At 37.9% G+C, this 26,708-nt stretch overlaps 2 protein-coding genes across 5 annotated transcripts; both read right to left on the bottom strand.

Annotated features, from left to right (window-relative positions):
• Window positions 1–799: 799 nt before the first annotated feature.
• Window positions 800–10,004, bottom strand: tnfrsf18 (tumor necrosis factor receptor superfamily, member 18). 4 transcript variants are annotated; one of them, XR_008387092.1, is made up of 8 exons: window positions 8,797–10,004; window positions 7,825–8,049; window positions 7,291–7,458; window positions 6,928–7,015; window positions 6,757–6,827; window positions 5,279–5,407; window positions 4,221–4,321; window positions 800–3,464 (listed from the first exon to the last, which is right to left on the bottom strand). XR_008387092.1 is itself a non-coding variant. In XM_053636303.1 (8 exons), the coding sequence occupies exons 2-7, from the start codon at window positions 7,952–7,954 to the stop codon at window positions 4,236–4,238; spliced, it is 672 nt and encodes a 223-aa protein (XP_053492278.1). In that variant the 5' UTR covers window positions 7,955–8,049; window positions 8,797–10,003; the 3' UTR covers window positions 3,756–4,035; window positions 4,221–4,235. The 4 variants fall into 4 exon arrangements, 3 of the variants coding, with proteins under 3 accessions (XP_053492278.1, XP_053492279.1, XP_053492277.1); XM_053636303.1 differs by lacking the exon at window positions 800–3,464 and adding an exon at window positions 3,756–4,035 and having other exon boundaries at window positions 8,797–10,003; XM_053636304.1 differs by lacking the exon at window positions 800–3,464 and having other exon boundaries at window positions 3,756–4,321; window positions 7,291–7,321; window positions 7,418–7,458; window positions 8,797–10,003.
• Window positions 10,005–21,595: 11,591 nt separating this feature from the next.
• Window positions 21,596–25,665, bottom strand: si:ch73-361p23.3 (tumor necrosis factor receptor superfamily member 3). The gene is made up of 8 exons (XM_053637006.1): window positions 25,448–25,665; window positions 24,951–25,094; window positions 24,750–24,854; window positions 24,291–24,425; window positions 24,072–24,153; window positions 23,730–23,944; window positions 23,529–23,618; window positions 21,596–23,427 (listed from the first exon to the last, which is right to left on the bottom strand). Exons 2-8 carry the CDS (start codon window positions 25,042–25,044, stop codon window positions 23,369–23,371), a joined length of 780 nt encoding a protein of 259 aa, XP_053492981.1. The 5' UTR covers window positions 25,045–25,094; window positions 25,448–25,665; the 3' UTR covers window positions 21,596–23,368.
• Window positions 25,666–26,708: the final 1,043 nt, after the last annotated feature.

Genomic DNA, 26,708 nt, shown 5'->3' with positions numbered 1-26,708 from the left:
AACTTGTGGCTTTAACACAATATAAACAATATGGTGCATACAGTGACTTGCATAAGTAGTCACCCCTTTTTCTAGTGGATATGGGATATGTCTCCATCACAAGACTCTTAGAGAGAAGCATGTTTACATGTACAGCAGACACCCTTATCCAGAGCAGCTTACATTTTTATCTCATTTATACAGTTGAGCAGTTGAGGGTTGAAGGCCTTGTTCATGGGTGGACGGTGGTAGGTTGGGAGTGCTGGGGATTGAATGTCTGATGACTAGTCAAACATCTTAATCACAGAGCTACCACTACCACATATACATTATCCATCCATCCATCTATCCATCTTCTATACCGCTTTATCCCAGGGAGCATCGGGCACAAGGCGGGGTACACCCTGGACAGGGTGCCAATCCATCACAGGGCACAGAATCAAATACACATTCACACACCCATTCATACAACAAGGACACTTTGGACATGCCAATCAGACATGCTACCATGCATGTCTTTGGACTGGGGGAGGAAACCGGAGTACCCGGAGGAAACCCCCGCAGCACGGGGAGAACATGCAAACTCTGCACAGGGCCACAGTGGGAATCAAACCCCCGACCCTGGAGGTGTGAGGCGAATGTGCTAATGTGAATACATTATACGTTATAGTACGGTGAAAATATTTGATTCCATGATATGGTGTCCCTAGATCAGAAAGGGTTAAGGGCCTTGCTCAAGGACCCAACAGTGGCATCTTGACAGTGAATCCCCAACCTACTGTCAGCACCTTTCAGCCACTGAGCTACCACTGCCCTCAAATAAATAATAATAATAATAATAATAATAATAATAATAAACAAAAACAAGGAAGAGCATGAATGCAGTCCCCCATGACCAGAAATGATGCAGTCAAGATTCCCACATTTGGGGAATTCACAGGGGTCAGCACAACCAGAGTATGAAATGCTGCAGAATCAGCAAACATTTCATGTGATTTTATGATGAGACCAAAATTGAACTTTTTGGCATTGGCACAAACTTTTGATGGAAACTCAATATCCTGAGAGCACTATCACCACAGTGAAGCATGGTGCTGGTAGCATCGTGTTTTGGGGATACTTTTCATCTTGCAAACTGGAACAGGTTTTCTGGTGGAAAAACTTTAACTTCAATGCTGACTCATTTCCCTGACCCTGCTGATTAAATCTTTCTTGTTTTCATGACTATACGGTGAGACCAGAGAGGCTGGAAAAAACCCACACAGACCTATAGAGAACATGCACAGAAAAAAAACAACAACAAAGACAGTGATCCTGGAGTTGTGAGTCAGTAACATTACCCACTGCACCACCATGGCACATACTTTTTGTTATGGTGATGTCAGCAGGATGTTTAAAGGTTGAAATATTTCTTTTTACAAGCCAAACCCTGATTTATATTTATACCAAACCCAGAATTTTGTCCTGGAATTGTTTTGATAGCTCATTGGACTTCATGATGCTATTTGTTTAGGTATATTCTCCATCAACTCTGGAGTCTTCCAGTAATAGCTGTAATTAATAGTAAGAACACATGACACTTTATTTGCACACAGGTGCACTCAAGTCATCTAATTACAGTGGGGGAAATAAGTATTGAATGTGTCAACATTTTTATCAGTAAATATATTTCCAATGAGGCTATTCACATGAAATTTTCACCAGACTTTGGCATTAACTCAAGAAATCCACACATATAAAGAAATCCAAACATTAAAGTTCATAAATGAAGTTATGTGTAATAAAGTGGAATGACACAGGTAAAAAGTATTGAACACGCTAACTGAAATTAATTTAATACTTAGTGGAGAAGTCTTTGTTTGTAGTGACAGCTTCAAGGTGCTTCCTGTATGAAGAAATTAATGTGCCGCAGTATTCAGGTGTGATCTTGGCCCATTCTTCTAAACATATTGTCTTTAAATCTTGTTCAATTGGATTCGAGTCAGGTGATTGACTGGGCCATTCTAACGCCTTGATTTTTTTCTCTGAAACCAATCGAGAGTTTCCTTTGCTGTATGCTTTGGATCGTTGTCCTGCTGGAAGTCCACCCACGTCTCATCTTCATCACCCTGGTGGATGGCAGCAGATTCCTCTCAAGAATCTCCCGGTAAAGGGCTCCAATCATCGTTCCTTCAATTATATGAAGTCTGCCAGTACCATGTGATGAAAAACAGCCCCACACCATGATGCTTCCACCTCCAAACTTCACTGTTGGTGTAGTGTTTTTAGGGTGATGTGCATTGTCATTTCTTCTCCAAACATGGTGTGTAGTATGACAGCCAAAAAGTTAAATTTTGCTCTCGTCTGACCAGACTACACTCTCCCAGTACGTCATAGGCTTGTCCAAATGAGTTGTAGTAAATTTTAAACAAGCTTCGACATGCCTTTTCTTTGGTAATGGAGTCTTGTGGGGTGAGTGTGAGCAGTGGAGTGCATTGCCTATTGTTTTCTCTGTGACGATGACACTTGCTGCCTCCAAGTGTTTCTGGAGCTCTTTCTGAGTGGTCCTTGGCTCTTGGGCTACTCTTCTGACTATTCTTCTGACTCCCTGGTCAGAAATCTTGCAAGGAGCTCCTGTGCGTGGCTGGTTGATGATAGAGTCATGTTACTTCCACTTGCAGATAATGGCCCCAATGGTGCTTACTGGAAGATTCAGAAGTCTTGAGATAAATCTGTATCCGATTCCATCAATATGTTTTGCAACAATAAGGTTCCAAAGGAGAGCTCTTTGCTTTTACCCATCGTGAGATGATTCTTGTGTGACACCTTGGTAACGAAAAGCCTTTTTATAGACCATCGATTTATTAACCCAGCTGATATTAATTTGCACACATAGAAGGTATAATTACTTACAGATTTCAGCTGGTTCCTTGCCTTGGAGAACTGCTTTTTCTTAGCGTGTTTAATACATTTTTCCCATGTCATTCCACTTTATAACACATAACTTTATTTATGGAATCTAATGTTGTGAATTCTTTAACTTTCCGGATTCCTTGAGTGAATACTGATGTCTGGTGAAAATTTCATGTGAATAGCCTCAATGGAAATATATTTACTGAAAACAATGTTGACGTGTTCAATACTTATTTCCCTCACTGTATTTGACTTCTAATGGCAACTGATTTCACAAGAACTAATTCAGGCATGGGGGCATGGTGCCTTAGTGGTTAGCACATTTGCCTCGAACCTCCAGGGTTGGGGGCTGAATTCCCACCTCCACCCTGTGTCCATGGAGTCTGCACATTCTCCCTGTACTTTGGGGGTTTCCTCCGGGTACTCCTGTTTTCTCCCTAAGTCCAAAGACATGCCTTGTAGGCTGATTGGCATTTCCAAATTGTCTGTAGTGTGTGTGATTATGCCCTGTAATGGGTTGGCCCTCCCATCCAGGGTGTCCTTCTCCTTGTGCCTCAAGTTCCCTAGGATAGGTTTCAGGCTCCCCTGCAACCCTGTGTAGGATAAGTGATACAGAAAATGTATATATATGGGTAATTCAGATGTTTCACAGCAAGAGAGGATTTTAATTGATTTTTTCCCCCTCCACGTCAGTATTATGGGTTATTTTGTGTAGTCATTACATGTAATCACAATGAAGTCCATTTCAGTTTGTAAAACTATAAAAAGTGGAAAGGTAAATACACTGTGCACTGTAGCTGCAAAGCCAGCATCAAAACATAACGAGAAATGCTTTAAAAATGTTAATAATAAGTATTGAAAGTGTCTGTGAAAAGTAACAAGAGTTTATTACAATACATTTTTTTATTATTATAGTCACAGAAATCACAGAAAAACTGACAAAAAAAAGTTTAATGAATTTCTTAAATTAGGGTTTAGGCCTTCATCCTTCATCCAATATTTACATATTTATATAGAAATCTCAAGTGTTTTTAATGTCTTTAACATTTTGTTTTTTTAATGGTCATTGCACATATTCTAGGTAATAACACTACAGCATTTAATAACACCACATTTATTCCAGGTGTTGTCAGAGTAACTTTGTCCTTGGTAATTTGTTGAAGCCTGTGAGGGAATGTGCAGAGATGAGAAGTTCATTTCTCCATTGCAGATCCAAGAGTGAAAAGTCTGGTTTAAGGACTAGTACCATGGAACCATCGGCTGCTGTTTACTTGCATTCCACAGTTCCTAAAGCTTCAGAATCACTGGTTCACTATTCAGACTGTGTATCTGTCTCTGAGTTGATGTACCTGAAACTGTTAAGGTTACACTTCTCCTATTTCTTCTTTGGACAGCTTGCAGCCACATTCCTCAGAGGGCACATTCAGGGAACTTGAGGTTGGAGGGTATTCTGCCAAATGAAGTCAAACATTCCAATAAATTATTTTATTTTATTTTATTTTATTTTATTTTATTTTATTTTATTTATTTATTTATTTATTTATTTATTTATTTATTTTACAAATTTGCCTCTGATTCAAACAGACATATTTCCCTAATGGTATGACATTTTGTGGAGTAACTGCTATCATGCTACCATGCTAAATATGTTTCCACTAATCTCAAAAGCACAACCTCTATTTTTGCAAGAAAGCCTTATACATTTCAATAATAAATGCCTGCTTTCACAGAAAGAGACAATTTGATTGAGACAATGGCAGATGACTATCCACAGACCGTTTCCATTAGTTTGTCAACAAACACGAGATAACTAATTGCTTTACACTGATTTTTTAAAAAAATAAATAAATAATAATTTTGTAAAATTCCATGAACTTTTTTTTGGTCCAGTTATTACTTGCTCCTAAAAGCTTACTGTGTCATGCTGCTCATAATTTTGTTTTTCCATCTAGAAACCAGAGCATGGATGTTCCATGGATGTTGCAACTTGCACGATCCTGAAGACTACGGCCAGAAAAGTGTGCCAAAATATACAAATGGCCCACATCTACAGCTGAAACTACATTTCCACTGAACAATTTGAAAAACTATCCTGAATTTGAGCTGCACAGTTAGTGGAATTTTTTTTTACATTTCAAGTGCCCATCATACCATAAAAATGCAAGCTACAGAATGGCTAAGACATTTGAGCACATGGTAAAAAGTGTAATTTACATACAGACTAAAATTAGAGTACACAGAATCGCACTAAACACTTCATCTATAACCTCGAGTGACCCAGAACTGATAACATTTATAAAATTGTACTTACTAAGTTTCTGTGGTATCCAAGATGTGCCCTGAGGATACAGTATATTGTATAGTCTAATAAATTCAAGTGGACAAATAAATGTTTGGTATCACTTACTTTTCTTTGTTCTCGGTTCTCTGGTCCTTTGAATGCAGACATAAATAAGAATTGCCAGACAAGCCAAACCAGTGATGACTAAACCCATCACTACGCCATTATGAGTCACCAAGTCATTATGGTAATTGACTGTTAAGACAGGATAGTTAAATATGAGACACAGAATATATATATCAAACAAAAACACTGGGAAAGTACATTCCTATGTGTTCTCAGGTGGACTAAGAATCTGAAATTGACCAAAATCTGGAAATGTTTGTTGCATACAAATGGTTAAAGCATTGACTTCCTTGCTTAACTGACACTGACTATGTTTACATGCACAGCAATAATCTAATTATTGACCTTATTCTGAATAAGACAAGATTGTGATTAAGGTGTTTACATGAGTTGCTTTTAGAATACTCCTTTCATGTTCCCGTTTTACATGTTATAGAACATAGATCGATTAGCGGCACATGTCATTACGTCACCGCGCCACGTCGTCCGATGTTTCCTCCAGAATTTCACGTATCGACATACAGTTGGTCTTCGTTATGGTACCGTATACAGTTTTGGGTGCTTTTATTTTTAATTTTACGAAAGCTTCAAGTGCAGTTAATTATTTGTCATGCTATACATGCAAATAGACGACTGCTTGAAGCCATGGGCTGTGTCTGAAACCTCGTACTTACCTACTATATAGCAGCTGAGATGCATGTATCTCGCCTACTATATAGTAGGTAAGTATGTGGTTTCGGACACAGACGTGCTCTCTTGTTTGCCGTCAAGCGGTTGAGCGCTGCCGTGTACGTACGTGTCCTGTGCCAAAAAATGCAGTGAAAACTCCCACAGGACGTTAATAGTGTGATTAAGGTGTGTACATGTCTGTTATGCATGTCGATAATACGACTAAAACAGGAATACTCCACATGTCTTAACTCGATTTGTGTTTACTTCGAGTATGTATATTGATGTCCATTTAAACGTATTGATTGTCTGCTGGTATTATACAACTGCAACATGGGAAATATTAGCAGATATCTAGTTATCCACCTAGTTAACTGCTGGTAAACTCTCATTTGTCACAAGTTGACACAAGTGGAATTTCAGTATCACAGTATTTGCATCATGATATTCTAAATTCTTTATATAACAGTCATCATGTTAGCTAGCTATGCTAATTAGTTTAAAATACAATTTGTAAATAGAATTTTCCAGTTAGCTTACTGTTTCATTTAGCCAAAAAAACCCCCACATATATTATATATTACATTGTCATAATACTTAAAGTACAAAACACAGGGTGGTTGTTTACTTGAATTAAACTGTGCTTACTTGCGTACCAGATAGGCTATACCTTTAAAATGACTTTTTATTTCTGCAAGAAAACATCTTGATAATAGATACTAAACACAAAACATCTGCAGGATCTATATCTATTATAGGAAATTGTGATGGTACAAGACTTTGCTGATTGATTGATAAAAGGTACCTACCTTGGTAACCGCATCTTGCATTGTGAGTCCTGTTTCCAGGAAATATTACAAGCATGCCAATTTCGCTGCAGCTGATTTCAACAACACAGTATCAATGATAAGAATATGAAGGAACTTAGCAATTTATCTAAATTAGTTACAATTTAGTTACATTTTGGTAAATTGACTTACTCCAGTATAGGCTTGCACATTTTGTCCTTCTCATTGTAGTATTTTTGATTCGTACACACTCCACAACTATATCCAAATTTAAACGAACCTATCAACAGTGCAGACATTATTAACATTTCTAAACATTTAGTTATTTTGTAATTGTTTGATTGACTTTGAAACGAAATGTATTTTTTTAAACTTCACTTTAAACTTCTTATATGCTTCTCCATATACCCCAAGTATGGTATGACTCAAAAAAGTTTCCATTTTAAACCACAAATTACAGCCTGACCACAGCCTTATGGGCTTAAACACCCAGGCAGTAGAAAGAAGTTAGAGCATGATATAAAGTTGTGAGGAAAGTAATCGGTCTGCTCTTACCTGTTCTCTTGAGTTCTTCTCCCTGTTTGCACTGTGGATTGGTTGAACATTTAGAACATTCAACATTTTCACACAAAGCATTATTACAGAAGCAGTGGTCACTTTTTCCCTTGCACTTCTCACATACACTCTGACTGTTTTCACTGCAGTGTTGTTTGGGAAATTCACCTGTAAAAACCACACATAAATCGCAGATGATCTGTACTTAAAAATGATGATAAATGATAAATGATTGAAAATGCTGACTTATAGTAAGAGTGAAATTTAACTGAAGGGTTTAATTGAGTGTTTTGGTTTAGTATAATACAAACATAAATAACTAATAAGACACACTTTAACCTTCTACTGTAACGGGGAAAAAAACAAGAAATACTGAATAAATGTTACTAAAATAATTATTAACTACCATAATAATCAACTCATAATGTAGAAGACAATGTGAACAGTATTCATATGAACAGTATTAATATTTTACAAATATTATCACTTTGCCCTAAAATAAGAGTAGGATTATAATAATTTTAGTGGACTTACCTGAAGGGCAGGTTTTACAACATCTCCCTTTGTATTCATATTGTGTCTTCCAGTTACAGTCTAAAGCCATGCACATGGACAAGACACAGCCTGTGGCAAACAGTATCACATAGGGTTTCACTTTGTCCATTTCAGCAACATGAAAGGAAACGTTGTACGCTGCTTATATTGAACTGCGTCACTGGTGTGTCAACCCACAGGGCTAGAGATCTGTCAGGAACTAAACTGAGAGAGAGAGAGAGAGAGAGAGAGAGAGAGAGAGAGAGAGAAAGAGAGAGAGTCAGGTGTTTCTGGGTGGGGCTTATCAGAAATATAATGGAATTTAATGGCAACTAAAATGTAAGTGTCTACCAGAGAAGTTTGGAAGCTTGGAAGTGTACTTAAACAAATGACTGCGAATAGCTACAGCAATGAGCCAATTAATGTAAATGTAAATCAGTGGTATGTAGCAGAAGCCAGAGCTAACTTTAGACATAATTCAGAAAACAAAGTACACTGAATTTAAAACAAGCTGGAAGTCACTTCCCAGGAAATAGTACGCATGCTTGTTCTTATGTAGATTTTGTGGCAAATTAAAATAAATAATGTATCAAATACATAAAAATGTTTATTTTAATGTATCAATGCATATATATATATATATATATATATATATATATATATATATATATACATAATTTTTATTTTTCTGTTTTACATTAGTAGTTTATATGTGGTAATAGTGAGTCACTTTGTGTCAGAATGGCAGTACTACACTTGAAATAATCATGATAATAACTGTTAGAAAATGTAGAACATTAAAAAAAAATTTAAGTTGAAAATTTGTTTTATTCTATTTTTATTAAAGCAGGAATGATATATGTGCTGATTCAACACGGTGTACTGGCATGCTCAGTTGATTCATACAGCTTTTTAACCTAGCTATAAGGTGGAGGTAGCAGGCGAGTGCAGCAAAAATGCACAAAATCTTACCTGATTTTGCTGCTTTATGCCAGTAACATGCTGCAAGAAATGTGTACAAAATACACCAATACACCATACATCATTCATGACTAACATGTAAATTCAAAAGTGTTGTGGAAGCGCTACTCTCATTCCAACAGGCTAGTAGTTTCAGGCATGAGCATTTCATGAGTTGTTTCTGTTGTCATGGAGACACTGATGTCAATTAGTGCGATATGACTTATTGTTATGTATTGGGGCTGTATTTTAATTATATTTTGGATTAAGCATTGGGACATATATGGTAAATATATGTGTTTGCTGTACAGTTTGGTATATGCTAATGACATTTCCCTGTAAAGGCCAAAAGACTTTCATACACACTTACCTCTTGTGTCACGTACCTCAAGAAACCACAAGTTTAACACATTACCTAAGTCTTTTTTAGAGACAAGCAGGGAATACCCAAATGTTACAGATTACTAACTTTGCAGGTTCTTTACAGTTTGTGGAAATTCTACTCCGTCAAGGATTTTTATATTGGTTTGGGTTAAATGGTAGTTGCACTGCAAGAAAATATTTTTATATGCATATAAATTACTGGTCTGTCAGCTTCAGGTTGACTCAGGGCTTTTTTTTTTTACAACCACAGTTAAAGACACTGCTGTGTGTGTTTGTGTGCGTGTGTGCGTGTATGCATGTGTGCGTGTGTGTGTGTGTGTGTGTGTGCGTGTGTGTTGATATACAGTTTAACACCAGTCGCAAGACTTCTTGTAAACTGTCATACCTACTTGATACATTATTTAACTTGAAAATGAAAAATGTTCTAATGTGCAAAAACACGAGAATGCATAGAAGACCGAACATAGGAACAAGATTTATAAATGATCTGTAAATCTTGGATTTCTAAAAAATACCCACAGTACCCTAGTAATACAAACACTATACCTATGTGTTAGTACATGGAACTATCTCATATGTCCTGTTTGGGTCCCTAAGATCACAAAAACTTTTTAACAGCTCACAAGTCATACTTAACATTTTTAAATCAGTTTGATATTAACAAGAAAGTAACTGGTGAAGGAGTTGGAGTCATCAGATACCAAAAGCATGTACTGTACGTTCACCATTAAGAGAGACCGACATTGCCATGGACTTAAAGGCTTCTGTGCTACTACTCCAAGACCAGCATAAAAAAAGCAAGACTAAAGTTTGTTTGTTAACACAACAAATGTATGATAACAGTATAGCTGCAGTTATGGAATGCAAGCACTTTCTGTGTTATGAGTAGTTTTACTTGTGAATTATAGCACCCACTAGTGGGGCTAGTTTTAGTTATAGTTTTAATTATAGTTTACGTTTGGCGCCCACCAGAGGGGATTTAGACAAAACTTCTTGTAGTCCCTTAGGACACGGTCATTTAGTCATCTACAAAGTTTTGTTAAAATACATTAAATAGTTGATGATATGTGCCCTCACTTCGTGTTTGGTGGCTTCATCATTGAATTCCAGATGAACCATTCATCATATCAAAAATCTGAGAAACAACTGTTGTTTGGGTTGGTCTCCCAATGCTTTCTTCCAAATTTCATAATTGTTCGACAGTAGAAAATTCAAAATGGCCAAATTCCTGTTTGAGAAATCACAAATTGCTTAGATCACCAAAACTTGGAGCCTTCATGGGAATGACTAATGTTGAGTACTGCAAAAGTTATGAGCAGTTTTACAAATTTGCTCATTATAGCACCATGTAGAGGTGAATTTAGACAAAACTTCTTGAGGACCTTTAGGATCTACAAAGTTTTCTCAAAATACATCAGTTGCTGAGACGCCCTCATTTCCTGTTTGACAGCTTTGCCATCAAATTCATTTGCACATTATGATCGAACTATCCTGTACATCAAACTTGTAAGTAACAACTTTTTTTGTTAGTCTGGTCTTCCATTATTGCATACCAAATTTGCTAATGATAGAACAAAGTTTGTAGGTGAAGAATGCAAAATACTTACCTACTGGAGGCACTAGAGAGTTTCACTGGTGTATACTAAAATTGCTGTGAAGGTAGCCGAGACTGTCATCTATAACTGTGCCAGATTTTGCCATCTAGAGGTGAATTTCACAAAAGTCAAGTCAAGTCAAGTCAAGTGGGTTTTTATTATCATTCCTCTATATAGCTTGTATACATTGGAATGAAATTTCTTCAGGACCGTGGTGCAACACATAACAGTATGCAAAACTACATAAAGTGCAAATACACAACAGTGTGAGATGAGTGCAAGGCAATAAATACACAGGACAGTAGATGCACAGAACATGGGCTGTAAACTATTATGTAATGTAGCAGCACAAGTATAGCAGCAATATCGACAGCAAAAGCAAGTTCCATACTATAAAAGTGACTGGTGCAGATTCAAGACCCTAAGGATGAGGTCCTTTAGTGGTCTACCAAATTTGGTCAAAATCTGTCAGAAGGGTTGCTGAGATATGCTTTTATATTCTGTTTGACAATTTTGCCATAAATTTCATTTGCCCATTATGGTTGAACCATCCTGTATATCAAAACTCAGAGAAAGAACTTTTGATTGAACTGGTCTCATAATGCTGCATGCCAAATTTGTTGATGATTGAACAAAATTTGTAGAAGCATAATAAATGTTTGGAACAAACTTCCTGTTTGAGAAATCCACAATATCATCACCTTCAAGGGAATCAATAGGAACAGAATCTTGATTTAATGTTGAGTGGTTAAAAAATTATGAGCAATATTACAAATTTGTTAATTTTGTTAGTTTGGTCAGAATATGTCACACCATTGTTGAGATATGCTTACAGTTCCTGTTTGGCAGCTTTGCTGTGAAATTCATTTGTGTGTTATAGATGGGATAGTCTCATGATGTTGCAATTCAAATTTAATGATGATGGAACAAAGTCTGTAGGAAAAGAAGAGAATAAATTGTTTTTGAAAAAATTTCAAAATGGCAGAAGCTAACATTGACCCAAAGAATGGGAGGAAAATGGAATCGCTTTTCTATTACATTCCGTTGTAGAGTTATTATTGTAAATGTCTACTAGAGGGCTTGAGTGGAGTATACCAAAATTGCTGTAAAGGTAGCTAAGAGTATCCTCCATCAGTGTGCCAAATTTAATAAAACATGTGTACAAAGTATTCTCTTGGCTGCCATAGAATCCCATAGGAAGTATAATAATAATAATAATAATAATAATAATAATAATAATAATAATAATAATAATACTTATTATTATTATTATTATTATTATTATTAGTAGTAGTAGTAGTAGTAGTAGTAGTAGTAGTTTTAGTAGTAGTATTAAAGCTGCATGTAGCACTTTCAGGGGCCAAACACCCAGACTCGGTGAGCTGCACATTCACAGATGCACTACTATTGTTTCATAAACAATCACAGGAAAGCAGAGCCATAACTATCAGCAAAAGGATTCACGAATGATTTGTAGTTTCATGAATTTGCTAGTCCATTATGGGAGAATGGTTTTGAATATCAGAGTTTCTTTGATCTCAAGATGATGAGCCAGATTTTGTGACAACTGGATAAAATTTGGAGGAAGATAGCAAAAATGGCACTTAGATAGAAGCATTTTTTGCATGTTATTGTAACTTTTGACCAGTAGGTGGCGCTGGCACAAAATTTGTTGCAACGCCTCAGGGCATGGTCCTGAAGCTGCCTATCAAGATTTGTGTCAGTGTGCAAGGTTGTTGCTGAGATACAGACTCATGTCCTGTTTGATGGCTTTACTGTCAGATTTGTCAGCACATTTTGGGCAAACCAATTGGAATATCAACATTCTTTTCATAATTTTCATCCAGGTTGGTTTGAATATGATGTATGTCAAATTTGTGTTGACTGGACATAAATTGTAGGAGGAGTAGAGAAAAAACTGTTTTTAACTAAATCCAAGATAGTTGACAGCAAGCACACTTGAATTTCAGATGTTGGTGTGTGTTCACTTCAGCATACTCCAGGGAATTATAGGAAAAATGAGCTGTGAATTTAGCACACATTCTTCAAATGATATAAGGGGAAAAAAATGAAAGTTGTTACAGTTCTTGACCACAAGGTTGTGCAGTCATGGCATTTCTTGAGTACATTCAGGAAGAGTTGCAAAAAAATAGTTTATGAAAAAAAATTAAAGATGATCTAATTAGGTGCAAATTGTCATAATAGGATTTGTTGAACTCGTCGTGACCCAGGGAATCTAGGAATGCCTGGCTTTCACATATTGGACACATGGTTATGACCATAAAAATAATGCCAAATTAGGTCAATGGTGGTGCTAGAGCATTGGCAGCACTTGGCCCAAATTTGGTCAGAATGTTCCTTAGACCCTCCCCAATCAGTGTGCCATATTTCACAACTTTTTACCTGGCGGTTCTATGGGCTGCCATAGACACCCTAGCCAGAAGAAGAAGAAGTAATAAAAAAAGACTAATAAAAAGAAATGGTAGAATAATTATAGGGTGCCTACGCACCTTCAGTGCTTGTCTCCCTTATAATAAGAAAAGGTAGAACAACAATAGGGTGAATAACAGGTGTATGTAAACTTTGGTCGTCGACTTTGTATGCCTGTGTGTCTTGTAGTGAGAGCAGAATGCCAGAAATATAATTGGTGGTGATCAGAAGCAAATAGCATCATGCTGAACCTGTGTGTCAAGCTTGCCTCCGTCTGCTCTGTTTTTTTTTTGTTTGTTTGTTTTCGGAGTTAAAAAAAGTAATGTGGAAAAGCATAAAGAAAAAAAAGGAAAAAATAAATATACTGTAGCACCATTCTTTCTCTCATGCCTTTCATAATAAAGCAGATTCCATCCCTCAAAATATAAACAAACTACTAGCTTAATTTAGCCTACCACAACCCTGACCAAGCGGTTACTAAGGATACTGCAAATGCACCACATTCATCCCATAGAATGAATGACTTTGTGCCATGAACTTCATATCTTACCACTCCCTCATGCCCACATGTGAACCATCCTGGCATGCTTTCTTTAAAAATGTGCACGTCCTATTATTGTCTGTATTCATATCCATTTAGATCTGTTATATCCATCAATTATGAATAATGCATTAATGTTCCGTTACATCTCTAACCCCTATATACATCCATCCATCCATCCATCCATCTTCTACCGCTTACTCCTTCTTCAGGGTCTCAGGGGAACCTGGAGCCTATCCCAGGGAATATCGGGCACAGGGCGGGGTACACCAGGGTGCCAGTCCATTGCAGGGCACACCCCTATATACAGTAAATGCTAAATGTTAAATTTTCTCTGAATCAAAAATGACCAAAATTTTTATTAAAATCATCCAAACAGGTAAAATCATTAAATTCAACCAAGAAGTTTTAATAACAGGGCCAGGGGGATAACTGCTAAACAGAATGAGGGTAACTGATACACAAAACTCAAACCTGATTAACAGGACTCAAGTCATCACCAGTAAGCAAAACAAAGGGAACTGTGATTATTAGCACTATTAGAATTATTAAGAAGAAGTCATAACTGTTAAAAAAAAATGTTGTCAGTCAAGACTGAATTATAGGACACATGACTGATTAAAAGGTCATTAGTACACACATCAGAATACTTGAATCTTTTGTGAAATCAAAAAGGGAACTACTCTCATAAGTATTATGACCAGTAGTTATATATCTGCTCTACAATACTGAAAACTGAATATCTGTCATCTACACCTTCAGACTGATCACTGCTAAATTGTAGTTTGTTTCTAAAAAATTCAGTCAATAAAACATTTTACTTTGAAATATTGACCAAACCTCACAAAATATCTTGCATTTCTTTGCCCTTACAATTACAGTATTTAGCTCAAAATGTTTTTCAAAATGAAATTTAAATTCTTCCTTATTCATGTATCATTTGAACCTTGCTTATCCTTTGTCAGTTATGTTCCTTTAGTGTTAGGATATGAGAATCTTCAGGTTATGATTCTTGAGAAGAGAGAAGGAGAAAGTGCGCAAGAAAGAAGGTGCCCTCGTCCTGCCACACACTTCCCACACCAAGGCCTTGGGAGAGTTTGCCAAATGACACACAGACACACAAAATTCAAACGGCAAGGTCTCTCATTTATTCAAAGAAAGGCAGAGTGTATATCATGCTTGATGGGTTAACTATTGATTGGCTAGGTGGAAGGGCATATTTGCATAATAGAGAAGTCCTGCAATGAGAGGAACCACCGGGTCACCCTGCCATTTTAGTCTTTGGCCAAGGCCATCCACTGTAGGGGGGGCGTGGTCAATCACCAGGTAAAGTGTCAGCTTGCCAGATAATACTGGAGTTCCTCTATGGCCCACTTTATTGTGGGGGCTTCTCGTTCCATGGCAGCATATTTCTGTTCAGCTGGGGTCAGTTTTCTGCTGACATAGAGGACTGGTTGCTCGTCACCTGTGAAAGTTTGGGACAGGACGGCCCCCAGTCCTGTCTCGAAAGCATCTGTGTGCACAGTGAAGGGTAATGAGAAGTCAGAGTTCCGGAGGACAGGCGAGCTGCTGAGGGCTTGTTTGAGGGCCGGAATGCTCTGCTTGCTCGGTCCACCGCACCCGGTCCGGTTGGCCTTTCTTGGTCAAGTCTGAGAGGGGGGAAGCTACAGAGGAGAAGTTAGGTACGAACCTCCTATAGTACACCCACAGCCCCAGAAAAGCATGTACCTGCTTCTTGGATGTGGGCCGGGGTACCCTCTCACGGCAATCGCTCCTCCCCTTTCAGGTATACAGCGGTGGTTCCTCTGCCTCCCGGCAGATGATACTGACTCCTCCATTCTAACCGGCAACCGCTCCAGCACCACAGTTCCTCTGCGCCATGATCCTGCCGTAGCCGCAAGGGCTCTCCAACAGCACGTCTTCCTTCCCAACGTTTAGGCTCCAACGTATCATGCTTTAAAGGTGGGAACCAGCTGAACATAAACGCAAAGTTTAACCCTTAAATGGTCGTTAGCGACTTGGTCGTTAGCGACTTGGGATGTCATTCAGTACCTTACCTCTCATTTATTTTTTCACATTAGACATCCACTTTAGTATTCCTCAATCTATTTATAAAATATAAAATTGCTGAATAATATCCATTTTATAATTAATTTGTTGTAAATAGTCTTTAGGGTCACAAGTGACTAGAGGTAGGGCTGCATGATTATGGCCAAAATGATAATCACGATTATTTTGATCAATATTGAGCTCAAGATTATTTTTCACGATTATTCATTGATTTTACGGACAACATATTTTTTTTATTGCACTTTCACATTTAAATAAACAGACCACTGCTTTCACCTCCATGTTGTGCTACTGTCATGTATCAAGGAAGGAACTCTGGACTTAATTTCCCAGCAGCCACTGCACCGTACTACATCATTGTCACATGACCACCTGCACCTGTATCGTTTAATGAGCACTCCTACATATAGCCACTGTTTGTACTGCTTCCTCATCTTACATATTGTTTAACTTGATCTTTGTCCCTGTACCATGTTTTGTTTCATAGTTTATGTTTAGCCTTAGCCACAGTATTTTGCCTAGTTGTTTTAGTGTTTTTTGTAGTTTGTTGGGTTACTTGTTATTAAATGTTCGGAAATCTGCGATTGCTTCTGTCTCTACCTTTGAAACGTGACAGAACGTAAGACCTAAACCTCGGAAGCAGCAGATGAACATGAAATACCTGGGCTTCACTCTGCCACCTATGTTCGCGGAGAACTACGCTACTCTACGCCAACAGGAGGAGGAGTACCAAGCTGTGCTCCTACCCTCCCTCCCCTATTATGGATCTAGTACAGCAAATGGAGTCAGCAGAGAACATAAGTCAGCCTCCTTGCTCGTCTGAGGACGCCGCTCAGCCTTTCGGATCAGCTGAGGACGTCGCTCAGTCGCCCTGGTTGGCTGAAGACGTTGCTCCGTGTCCCGACATACCCAAGTGCTCCCCTTTGTTCACCAACCCCGCGCACAACGCCACTGTGTTTGCCTGCTCCGCTGAGGAACTCACCCTGCTTTTCTGCACTGCTGAGGGCATCGCTTGGCCTTACCGCTCCATTGAGAAAGGCACTCCGCTTTTCTGCCTGGCTGAGGACGTTGCTCTGCCTTCCTGCTCCTCTGAGGACTTCGCTCCGCTTTCCTGCTCAGCTGAGGACGTCGCTCTGCCATCCTGCTCGGCTGAGGTCATCGCTCTGCCATCCTGCTTCGCTGAGGACGTCACTCTGCCTCCATGTACCGCTGAAGATGTTGTTCCTCTTCTTTGCTGCGTGCCGTATGTCACTCCCCCTTCCTGCTCCATGGAGGGCATTGTTTCCCCCTCATGCTTCGCGGAGAGCATCGTCCCTCCCTTTGGCCTCACGGAGAACCTCTCTTCCCTCTATGGTCTCACGGAAATCTTGGAGCTTCCCTTGGGCCTTGCGAAGAACATCGCTCCCCTCTCCTGTCGTGCTGAGGAAGTTGTTCTGCTGTCCTGCCCTGCAGAGGACGTTGCTCTGAGCACCAGCCCCGCTGAGGACATCACTCTGCTTGCCTGTTCCGCTGAGGACGCCGCTCTGCTTACCTGTTCCGCTGAGGACGCCGCTCTGCTTACCTGTTCCGCTGAGGACGCCGCTCTGCTTACCTGTTCCGCTGAGGACACCGCTCTGCTTACCTGTTCCACTGAGGACACCGCTCTGCTTACCTGTTCCACTGAGGACGTTGCGTTGCTTTCTTGCTCCACTGAGGATGCCGCTCAGTCTCTTGGTTCAGCTGGGGACCTTTTGCCCAGGGGGCCAGGACCGCTAGAGGGAGGGAGTGCATTTTGGGTGCTCTGGGAGAACGCCCTTGGGAGGGGTTCTGTCATGTATCAAGGAGGGAACTCTGGACTTCATTTCCCAGCAGCCATATTACATCATGACCACCTGCACCTGTATCACGTTTGTTTAACAAGCACCCCTACATATAGTCACTGTTTGTACTGCTTCCTCGTCTTACGTATTGTCTAACTTGACCTTTGTCCCTGTACCATCTTTTGTTTCATAGTTTATGTTTAGCCTTAGCCACAGTTTTTTGCCTAGTTGTCTTAGTGTCTTTTGTAGTTTATTGGGTTACTTGTTATTAAATGTTTGGAAATCTGCAATTGGTTCTGTCTCTACCTTTGAAACGTGACAGCTACATTCCAGCTACTGTACAAATCTTTGCATCAAATTAGACTGGTCCTTAAAGTGCGTCATCTCGTAGAAGCAAAATATAAATAAAATTGTACCCAAAATATAGGATAAACAGGAAAACGGAAATAAACAGCTAACCGTATCCTACAAATGAACTACACCGCGGTCGCTTGACTTCAATGTCACCATCACCAAATGTCTGACAAACTTTTCCAAACTTGATTTAAAACATTTTCCATAATATGGATTTACTCTGTGGATGAATGTTCATCCACATTTTTTGTGAGAATTGTTCACAGCATACCTGAAACAGTTTATCTGCAAAGTTTTTTCCTGTTCAGCGTGATGACGTTTAATATCACTGACAACCTCTGTAGTCCCATTTAGCAACATGTTAGTGTCATCATTTCCCCTCGCACAAGCGATGGAGCTCGCAGCGCGCTCTTTTAGTGACATTGACTTTGTTTACTTTCTACATTAGCATATTGTTATGATTTCTGTCTTGTCTCTGCCCCTGTATTGTCATTGGTTGTTCCCTTATGTGTCATCATTTTCACTATTTTAGTGTGTGAATTAAAAGTGCATAATTTTAACGGTGTACATATTTTTATGCTTATTGACAAAAATGTCCAAATATAAAGAAATATGCTGTACTTTATTATTTTGTATTTGTTAATAAAATATTAGGACAGTTTTATACTATTGGGGCAGTTTAGAGATCCATCCGCATTAGATATAAACTCCGGGTCGCTAATGACCCCAATATGTAATAATGATTATGTAAACATGCATGCATTTAAAGGGTTAATAATAAACAGAACTCAAACATATCATAAAACACACAAACATAACTCTAACACAAAGCGCACGTGCGCCTCTCTCCCTCTATGGCGCTTCCTTTATCACTCTCTCCCACTGATTATACAACTCACTGCCAGGCATGCATCTTCACAGCCCTGCTCGTCCCTCCTCCTTGTCACATCCAGGTCTCTGAAATAAGATGTCAGAGCAGAGTTCACCTGAACACACTATGCACACTCTACACCACTCTAGCCAAGTAGAAGGTGTAGTAGCACTGACACACACCCAGCCTCAAATCACGCCCCCCTCTCCCATAGTTGCCCCCATGGTCGAAACAACCGCTTGAAAGTGCCCTGTACGGTGCCCACATAGTAGATAAAACATTATAAATTGCCTTTACAGTGGAAAAACCATGATGAAATGCCCTAATGCCCACTGTCTGTAGTAGATGCCCTTTAATTTTTTTGAACCGCAGACAACCCATGTTCACCCCTGCACTACACTCATGGGGTCTGATAGTTTATGAGAACTGTTTCTTATGGAGTTGTTAAAGAGAATTTGAAATGTTTTGGAAAGCAGGTGCTGTACATAAATATAAAATTTCTTAATTTCTCCCATTAGGGAAAAAATCGATATCTTGTGTTTTTTCATACTATAATAACCCCAATAGGGTTTTTAGACTGGTGTTACTCTTAGTCATTCACCTAGTGAACCTTCAGTAGTAGTAAAGAGACATTTCTTAGCTCTGTGAACCATACTTAACTTCAACCCTCAGATTCTCTCATGCTCCAACCACAATACCCCATCCCACCCCCAGTTGATGACGGTCTTCCAGTCACACAACAGACTAAACCACAAACAGTAAGGGGTCGTGACTAGAAAAAAAACAATATTTTGACATACATACTGTATCTGTCTCTCCCTTATTTTCACTAGAGTGGGTGAATGCAGCTTGGTTTTTCTCCCACCAAAGCCAGGTATACCCAATTCAATTTACATAATATGACTAGGCAAACTTGCATATTTACCACACTTCTAACAAGCAGTGCAGCTTTCATACTTTCATGATTTGGTGAGTCTGAGATTTGGGTAGCAATTATATGTTATTCCATTATATGTATGAATCAATAACTGAACAGTATATGTCAAGCTTTGCCTGTAGTATTTAGCTATTTGTAATTCCTAATCTGTATTATTTAAAATATGATCTGCTATATGCTCATCTTCTAAATAAGTAGACATATTGATACATGAATATACATTTCGATCACTAGCCTTAACAAAAAAGTGTTAGGACATTCCTACATCAGAAACCAACAATTCTGACATGAACACCTGAGACCTGATTCTTTGAAATAGCAGACAAACTCATGAATTGCTCCAAAACAGCAGGAAACAGTGACACCATTATGGAGACTAAATTATATGAGGAAGTATATAGTGCTGACTGTACTTGATGCTTGAACGTCAAATAACAAAACACTCGTCTTCATGACTTTGTCTTTTGTCTACCATAAACTATTTGACTGTTGTTTTTGTGGTCTAATTGTAGAAGTAACTATAAAACCACTAGACATAATGAAACTTCAGTTGCTAATGTCTACTAATATGGCTTTTATTTATCTGCCCTTATGTGTATTACCTAGAATTTCTGATTGTTTTTTGTTTATTTTTTACTGTGATAATATAATGTGCCTGTTATTAATTAAGGACTTATTAACCTTATTGATGCATGCCAATTTTAGAATTGTTGTACCCTTGATGTATTAGCAATTACTATATAGTCTACTGACACATTGTCCTCATATATAGTATACTTGATTTATTAAGGAAAACCTTTAAAAAAATAAATAAATAAAATAATAATAAAAAAAAACCAGCACTGTTGCATGAACAATTGGCCTTCTATTGGTTTAATACTTTATGCCTTGTTTTTGTAGAAGCTTTCTGAATTTTAACTGTAAAAACAACAGTAAAAAGATATATATGAGTTGCAGTAGCATAGTTGTATACTTCTGATGAAAGAATGTCAAATAAAATAATATATATTGATAAGCTGTGCCGTTTTCTATCAAATCAACATTGGTAAGGTGCTTTGTAGGCTTTATTGACTTCACCTTTGGAGAGAATTTGATGGGTTAGGTGATCTTGGGTGCTTCATGAGAAGTGCACACTCATTCATATTTCAACATTCAAACGTGACCACATATGAGGAAAATTACGAGCAGGAGATCTAAAACCGTGATTAACTTCTTTTCTACGGTTTTGAAAGAGGGAGGTAATTAACTTGAAAAGAATTAGCTGTAGGAGGGGATAATACCTGGAGAAGTAGAGCACTGAGCCTCCCACTATTGCTTAGAACTCATTTTTCTGCAGGGAAGTTGAGTTCAAAATATGGCTATGCAGACATTGAAAGAGATATGGAGTTTTGGGTTGTATGTTTAAAAGGTAGTGTGGTCTTCCTAAGAATATTTCTATTTAGGACTTTCAACTTTGTTGTTAGTGTAATCTTTTCCCAACCAGTTCTTTTTGAAAAAGTTTGTATTCTATTGATTTTCACCAGTCTCCTTAAAGCACTGCACTCCAAATCATGTCCGAGTTGTTAGCATGTTTCACAGAAAGCTACAGATATGCAACTGCTCACCAGCTCCTCTTCTGACTTTGTAAACCAAAATGTAGACCCCTAATGTGTAATAGACTCTAATAGTTGCAGTAGGGAGAGGTTTTCTAAACTGACAGGCAAGCAGAAACAACTCTTTGCCATGATTGGTTTGATGCTATAATGGCCCACAAAATTTTATGTTTTGTTTACAGAACCTGGGGCTCCACTGAGACCAGATGTTTTTCTCTGAGCAGATATTTTACTGGCATGTGATCAGAATCAAAGGATGTTTTAATTTATTAAAACACTGATAAAAACACCTTAAAAAATGGCCTGTAAGTTTACCCATTTTTAGTACCCAGCTAATTCATGAGCTATTTATGAACAGTATATCAAGACGTTAACATTAGATCAAGTTTGGTGGGATAACAATGTTTGGTGGTTTAGTCATTTTTGGGGCACCCATATATTTTGCCTATCCTATACATATAAATGCTTCAAGGAGAGATTTAGGAACCAAACTCGTGTTTGTCACATGTTTATCAATATGTAATTTCTATCCATTTTCTATACTGCTTACCCTACAGGGTCGCGGGAACCTGAAGCCTATCCCAGGGAGCATCTGGCACAAGGCAGGGTACACCCTGGAGAGGGTGCCAATCCATCGCAGGGCACAATCACATACACACATACACACATTCATACATTCATACATTATGGGCACTTTGGACATACCATGCATGTCTTTGGCCTGGGGGAGTACCTGAGTACCAGCAGCATGGGGAGAACATGCAAACTCCGCACACAGAGGCCGCGGCGGGAATCGAACCCCCAACCCTGGAGGTGTGAGGCAAACGTGCTAATCTATGCCACCATGCGCCCACTAATTTTCCACAGTACAATATCTATATTTTATGTTAATGTAATGTGATTGCTATTTCTGCGATTCCACTGATTCTTAACATGACTTCTCAAAGCAAACCTTTAAGAGTTACAACCTGTTTGAACCCTCCATACTTTAAAATAAGCCTTAATAAAGGAAACATGTGTTGACAGTCTAATAAGGAAAATGATTGTTTAGCACATTTAAACACAGCAATATACACACCATATTTTAATGGGTTTTTAATAAGAAATCTTAAATAAAAATAAACATCTGTTTTGTAGATAAACTGTAAAATAATGTATACATGTCAGAGCAATAACTGTGCCTAACTCTCCACATAACCTACCTATTTTTGAACCCATTTGTATTCTTAAACATTTATACATGTCTATTTTGCAGGAAGAGTTTACTAATATCCTTATCCACATAATGAGACAAACAAACAAAACACTACAAATGGAATAATCATTCTCAGTTTGTCCTAAGCCCACATGTTATCCAGGTTTGGTATCTCCGGAGTTTATGAGTCATCACAAGGCACAGACTCATTTTGTTGGTAAAATAGAAGGTCATTTTGGAAACACCAGTAAAAGGTCATGGCTTCACAGTGATATTTTTTCAGCAGCTACACAGTAGTTTCGAAGGTGACTAACAGTCAACATCTTTCTATAAGGTCTAATGCCCAATGCATTTCTAGTTATATCTATATTTAATATAAAAGACAAACAAATGACTTTTTAATCAAAGAAAAACAGACTGCATACAAAATAATGATCCAATGCTAATCTATAATTCAAAATCATTCCATGAGCACTGTGTCATCATAACTTAAACATGACATATAAATCATTCCTATAAAAGGATAACATGTAATCATAATGTCTCAACCAGCCCCAACAAAAAGATCAAGAGAGACATTTAAACGAAGTGGGGAAAAAACCACCTCTATGACAGTGAAGTTTCCTTAAATGGGGCATCTGATAATCATATCACTCAGTTTCAGTTTCTTTTAGTCACAGAACAGATTCAATGTACCAGGGCTACAGCAATGTAAGGTGCAGTAAAAATACTGTGGCTCTCAATGGTATATAATACCTACTGCTGATTTTTTTGTCATAGCAATTTTACAGACTGGCGTGTGAATGAAGAAGAGGATTAGACAGGAGGAAGGAATTTCTCGCCAGATTCCTCAACTGGCTTTCCACATGCACTACCTAGAGAAACAGACAGATAGAGAGACAGTGGGAGACTGTATCTGATGTACACACACGCACACACCATCTTCATTCAATTCGCCAGCACAGTGGTTCCCTACCTTGTCGTACTATGTCTGTCTTCTTCTTAGGACACCGGCTGAGCTTTAGTATCAGGATGAGAAGCAGAAAAGCTGCGAGAGAGGCCAGCCCTGGAATTGAAAATTTACCATCAAAATTCACTACTGAAGATTCAGCATCGTAACACATGAGTGTATTTCAAAGTGTTGTTAATGTTATAGCAGTTGAGTGGTGAAGGTTACAGAGGGCATGCTTCCTGCTGTCTTGGGACACAGGAAAGGAGGTTGTGGGGGTAGAGATGGAGTTTCTGCTGGTGGTTAGAGTCATGGTTGATGTGCTGGTGGATGTGGAAGACAAAGGCAAGGAGGAGGAGGGAGGTACTACTGATTCCGCTTCATTTCTGCAATTGATGTCAGAGGTGACATTTCCTGGAATTGTCTCACTGCTCTGAATGCACCTAAAAAGGAAACCGCAAAGGTTCAGATGAACATGTAGTTACTAGATTTCTCATAATGTTGTCATGCACATAGGCAAAAAATTTTAGTCCTGCACCTTTTGGTTTGTATAATGTTAAAATGACTTACTGTGGCAATGGTTGACATTCAGAGTTAATTGCATCAGTGAAAGTGTTAGGCGGACATTTCTCACAAATCCTCATTCCATTTTCTTAAAAAACAAACAAAAACTTCATGCAAGCAAAAAGCAATGGGGTGGAAAAAAATCACCATATTTCTTGCACTGTAAATTCACTAAAGTAAAAAAGAAAATCATATATTGGTGTGATATGATAAGTATATAATTACCTAAATGCTTTATCCCTGATCCTACACGGCAAACGCATATTTTTTGTGGTTTGTCCAAAGGGGTAAAGCCGGCAAAGCAACGACACTTAGTATTACTTGTTAGTGTGCAGGGTGAAATTTCAGAACTATTCAGTTCTAAAATAGAGAATCAAACATAGTGGAAGCATTAGTGCAATAAATTTAAAAAAATCATGGAAACAATATTTTACTATAATCCAAATTATTATTACTGCAACTTTAAATAACAATGTCTTACACAGACAAGACATTCTCAGTGCTTCTGATATGAGCTTGTATTTGCTTCTGTACTTGTAACAGAAGCAAATACCTGGCTTTAAGTTTTACATTAAGATAGGTTTGTTAATTATAGGCAGTTGCAGTTATTTCATGTTTAACTTCAATTGTAACTCATCTGGGAAAAATTGGTGCCACTTCCTGGAAATTAAAAGGATTACTTACCACAAGGATCACAGTTTTGACACTCTTTACTTTCACTATGTTTATGGTTGTATTGGCCATCTGGACAAGGTTCACAATTGGTCTTTGAGCGCGTGGCTTTCTCACCTACATGACACACATCCAATCAGTTAAAACAACATGAGGAACAGCATCAGAGTTAATAACAGACCACAACTTATCTAAATTGTAGCACACATTTACCTGGTTTACAAAGGATTCCGGATGAAACATGAATTTGATCAAGCCATAACAAGCAAAAGAAGCTCCAGATGATGTAAAAGCTTTGCCAGAGCATGGCAGTGCTGGGTAAGTTACACGCTGAGTGTAGTCACAGGTGTGCTCCCTCTTTCAAAAAATAACAGTGAATCAAACCTGTAGATGCTGCACAATGAATGATCACGTCCCTCGCTCTTTAGGGAAAGCATCAACAGTTTTCCACCACCCACACAGAAATATTTTGCTAACTGTAATTAAGTAATTACATTTAATGCATGTTTTAGTAATTCACTAATGAATTCATATTTTTAAAAAGTGATTAATGTTACCTAATGAAAATAATTTGAATTAGATACAGGATGAAGAAAATAAAAGAACAGGCTCTTGAATCATTCGATACCAAAGGCAGATAATTGAGAAACCAGTACTGTTTTTGATTACGTGTACATCTGCTTACTGACACTAGTTCAAAGTGAGTTCACCTAATTATGCTTTTGCTTCTAGATTGATGAGAGCACACAACTTCTCTTGCCAGCTGACTGAATACATGCACCAGGATGTGTGTTCTCCTGCACTCATTCAATCATAATTCATTTCAAAAATGTATTTCTAGTGTGGCTAGAAATCTGCCTCATTTTGATGATACAGTACTAATAAGAAACATTTTTTTTTTGTCATTTGATGATACGTCTAGGAACATTTGCAAAAATGAATGACTTTCTGGCGTTGCTAAGCAATAAAACCTGAAATACATACAGATTATTTTTGGATTACAGAATATGATGACTCATGAATGACATCATGTTCTTTTGAATGCAAATTTGTAAAAGAGAATTTCTCAATGTTTCCACAACCAATAGGTTAGTATTCTGCCTTTGATAGAGTGACACATTTGTCAATTTTATGCAAAATTCAATATAATCTGCTAGTGCTAATGGAATTTTAGATTTAAGTGTTGTATTCAATTCTCATTCCAACACAGAAGAAATCTTCAGCACTCAGAAGAAATTGTGCATTATAGTAAAATAAAATCTTAAACAGCATATTCACCACTTGTGAATATGTTGTGAAGCTTTTAATATATGGGTATGTCTGTAAATTTTTGGTGTCAAGATATGGGCATTTCCATTTTGAATTTTTCTAACTTTAGCTAACTTTAGATGTTTCCACTGTATCCTCAATAATAAAAATAACATTTAGTTAGTTCATGCAAGTAACACGCAGAGTACTGGAAAAAAGAAGAAAAACACGCCTCTTTAACTCAAAACAGGATGACATTATGAAAGCTGCACTCTTGCAGAGCTTCCGTCCTTAGCTTTTATGGTGGTTAGAAATGATTAGAAAATTTAGAACAGTTTTTAACAGGTTACAAATGTTGTGTAACAGTATATATTTCTTAAATTCATATTCAAAGTTTACACTAACTTATTGTAGCTGCTAATGTGTAGGCTTTTCATGGTGGAAGACAAAAGTTGGTTATCAGAAATGGAAAACAATGGTTATGTTTGAAGGGGAAAACCATTTAGGTTTGGATGGATTAATATATCCTCATCGTTGTAGATTTTATCTGAAGAATTATTTTCTGTTCCACTGCTAAATGTTGAGATGAAGCACATTCATAAAAACTACATAATAAATACAGAACATAATATAACTATTTTGGTTACAGTAAGAATAAAAAAATGTTTTGTTAACAATAGCAAAATATTTCTCACACAGTCATAGACATAAGTTCACAGTTTA

The sequence above is a fragment of the Ictalurus furcatus genome, chromosome 11 (genome assembly GCF_023375685.1).
Source record: "Ictalurus furcatus strain D&B chromosome 11, Billie_1.0, whole genome shotgun sequence".
Lineage (NCBI taxonomy): Eukaryota > Metazoa > Chordata > Actinopteri > Siluriformes > Ictaluridae > Ictalurus > Ictalurus furcatus.
Note: the sequence above shows the minus strand (reverse complement) of the source record. Positions and strands in the feature narration are given on the sequence as shown.

Excerpts from the sequence above, each read along its gene's own strand:
- tnfrsf18 (XM_053636303.1), bottom strand. The coding sequence starts at position 7,954 with ATGGACAAAGTGAAACCCTATGTGATACTGTTTGCCACAGGCTGTGTC. Across the intron at positions 7,459-7,824 it reads TTGTAAAACCTGCCCTTCAG|GTGAATTTCCCAAACAACAC; the intron begins GTAAGTCCACTA and ends TGGTTTTTACAG. Across the intron at positions 5,408-6,756 it reads TGCAAGATGCGGTTACCAAG|TCAATTACCATAATGACTTG; the intron begins GTAGGTACCTTT and ends CTGTCTTAACAG.
- si:ch73-361p23.3 (XM_053637006.1), bottom strand. The coding sequence starts at position 25,044 with ATGCTCTGGCAAAGCTTTTACATCATCTGGAGCTTCTTTTGCTTGTTA. Across the intron at positions 24,426-24,749 it reads TCAAAACTGTGATCCTTGTG|AACTGAATAGTTCTGAAATT; the intron begins GTAAGTAATCCT and ends TCTCTATTTTAG. Across the intron at positions 23,428-23,528 it reads GACAGACATAGTACGACAAG|GTAGTGCATGTGGAAAGCCA; the intron begins GTAGGGAACCAC and ends CTGTTTCTCTAG.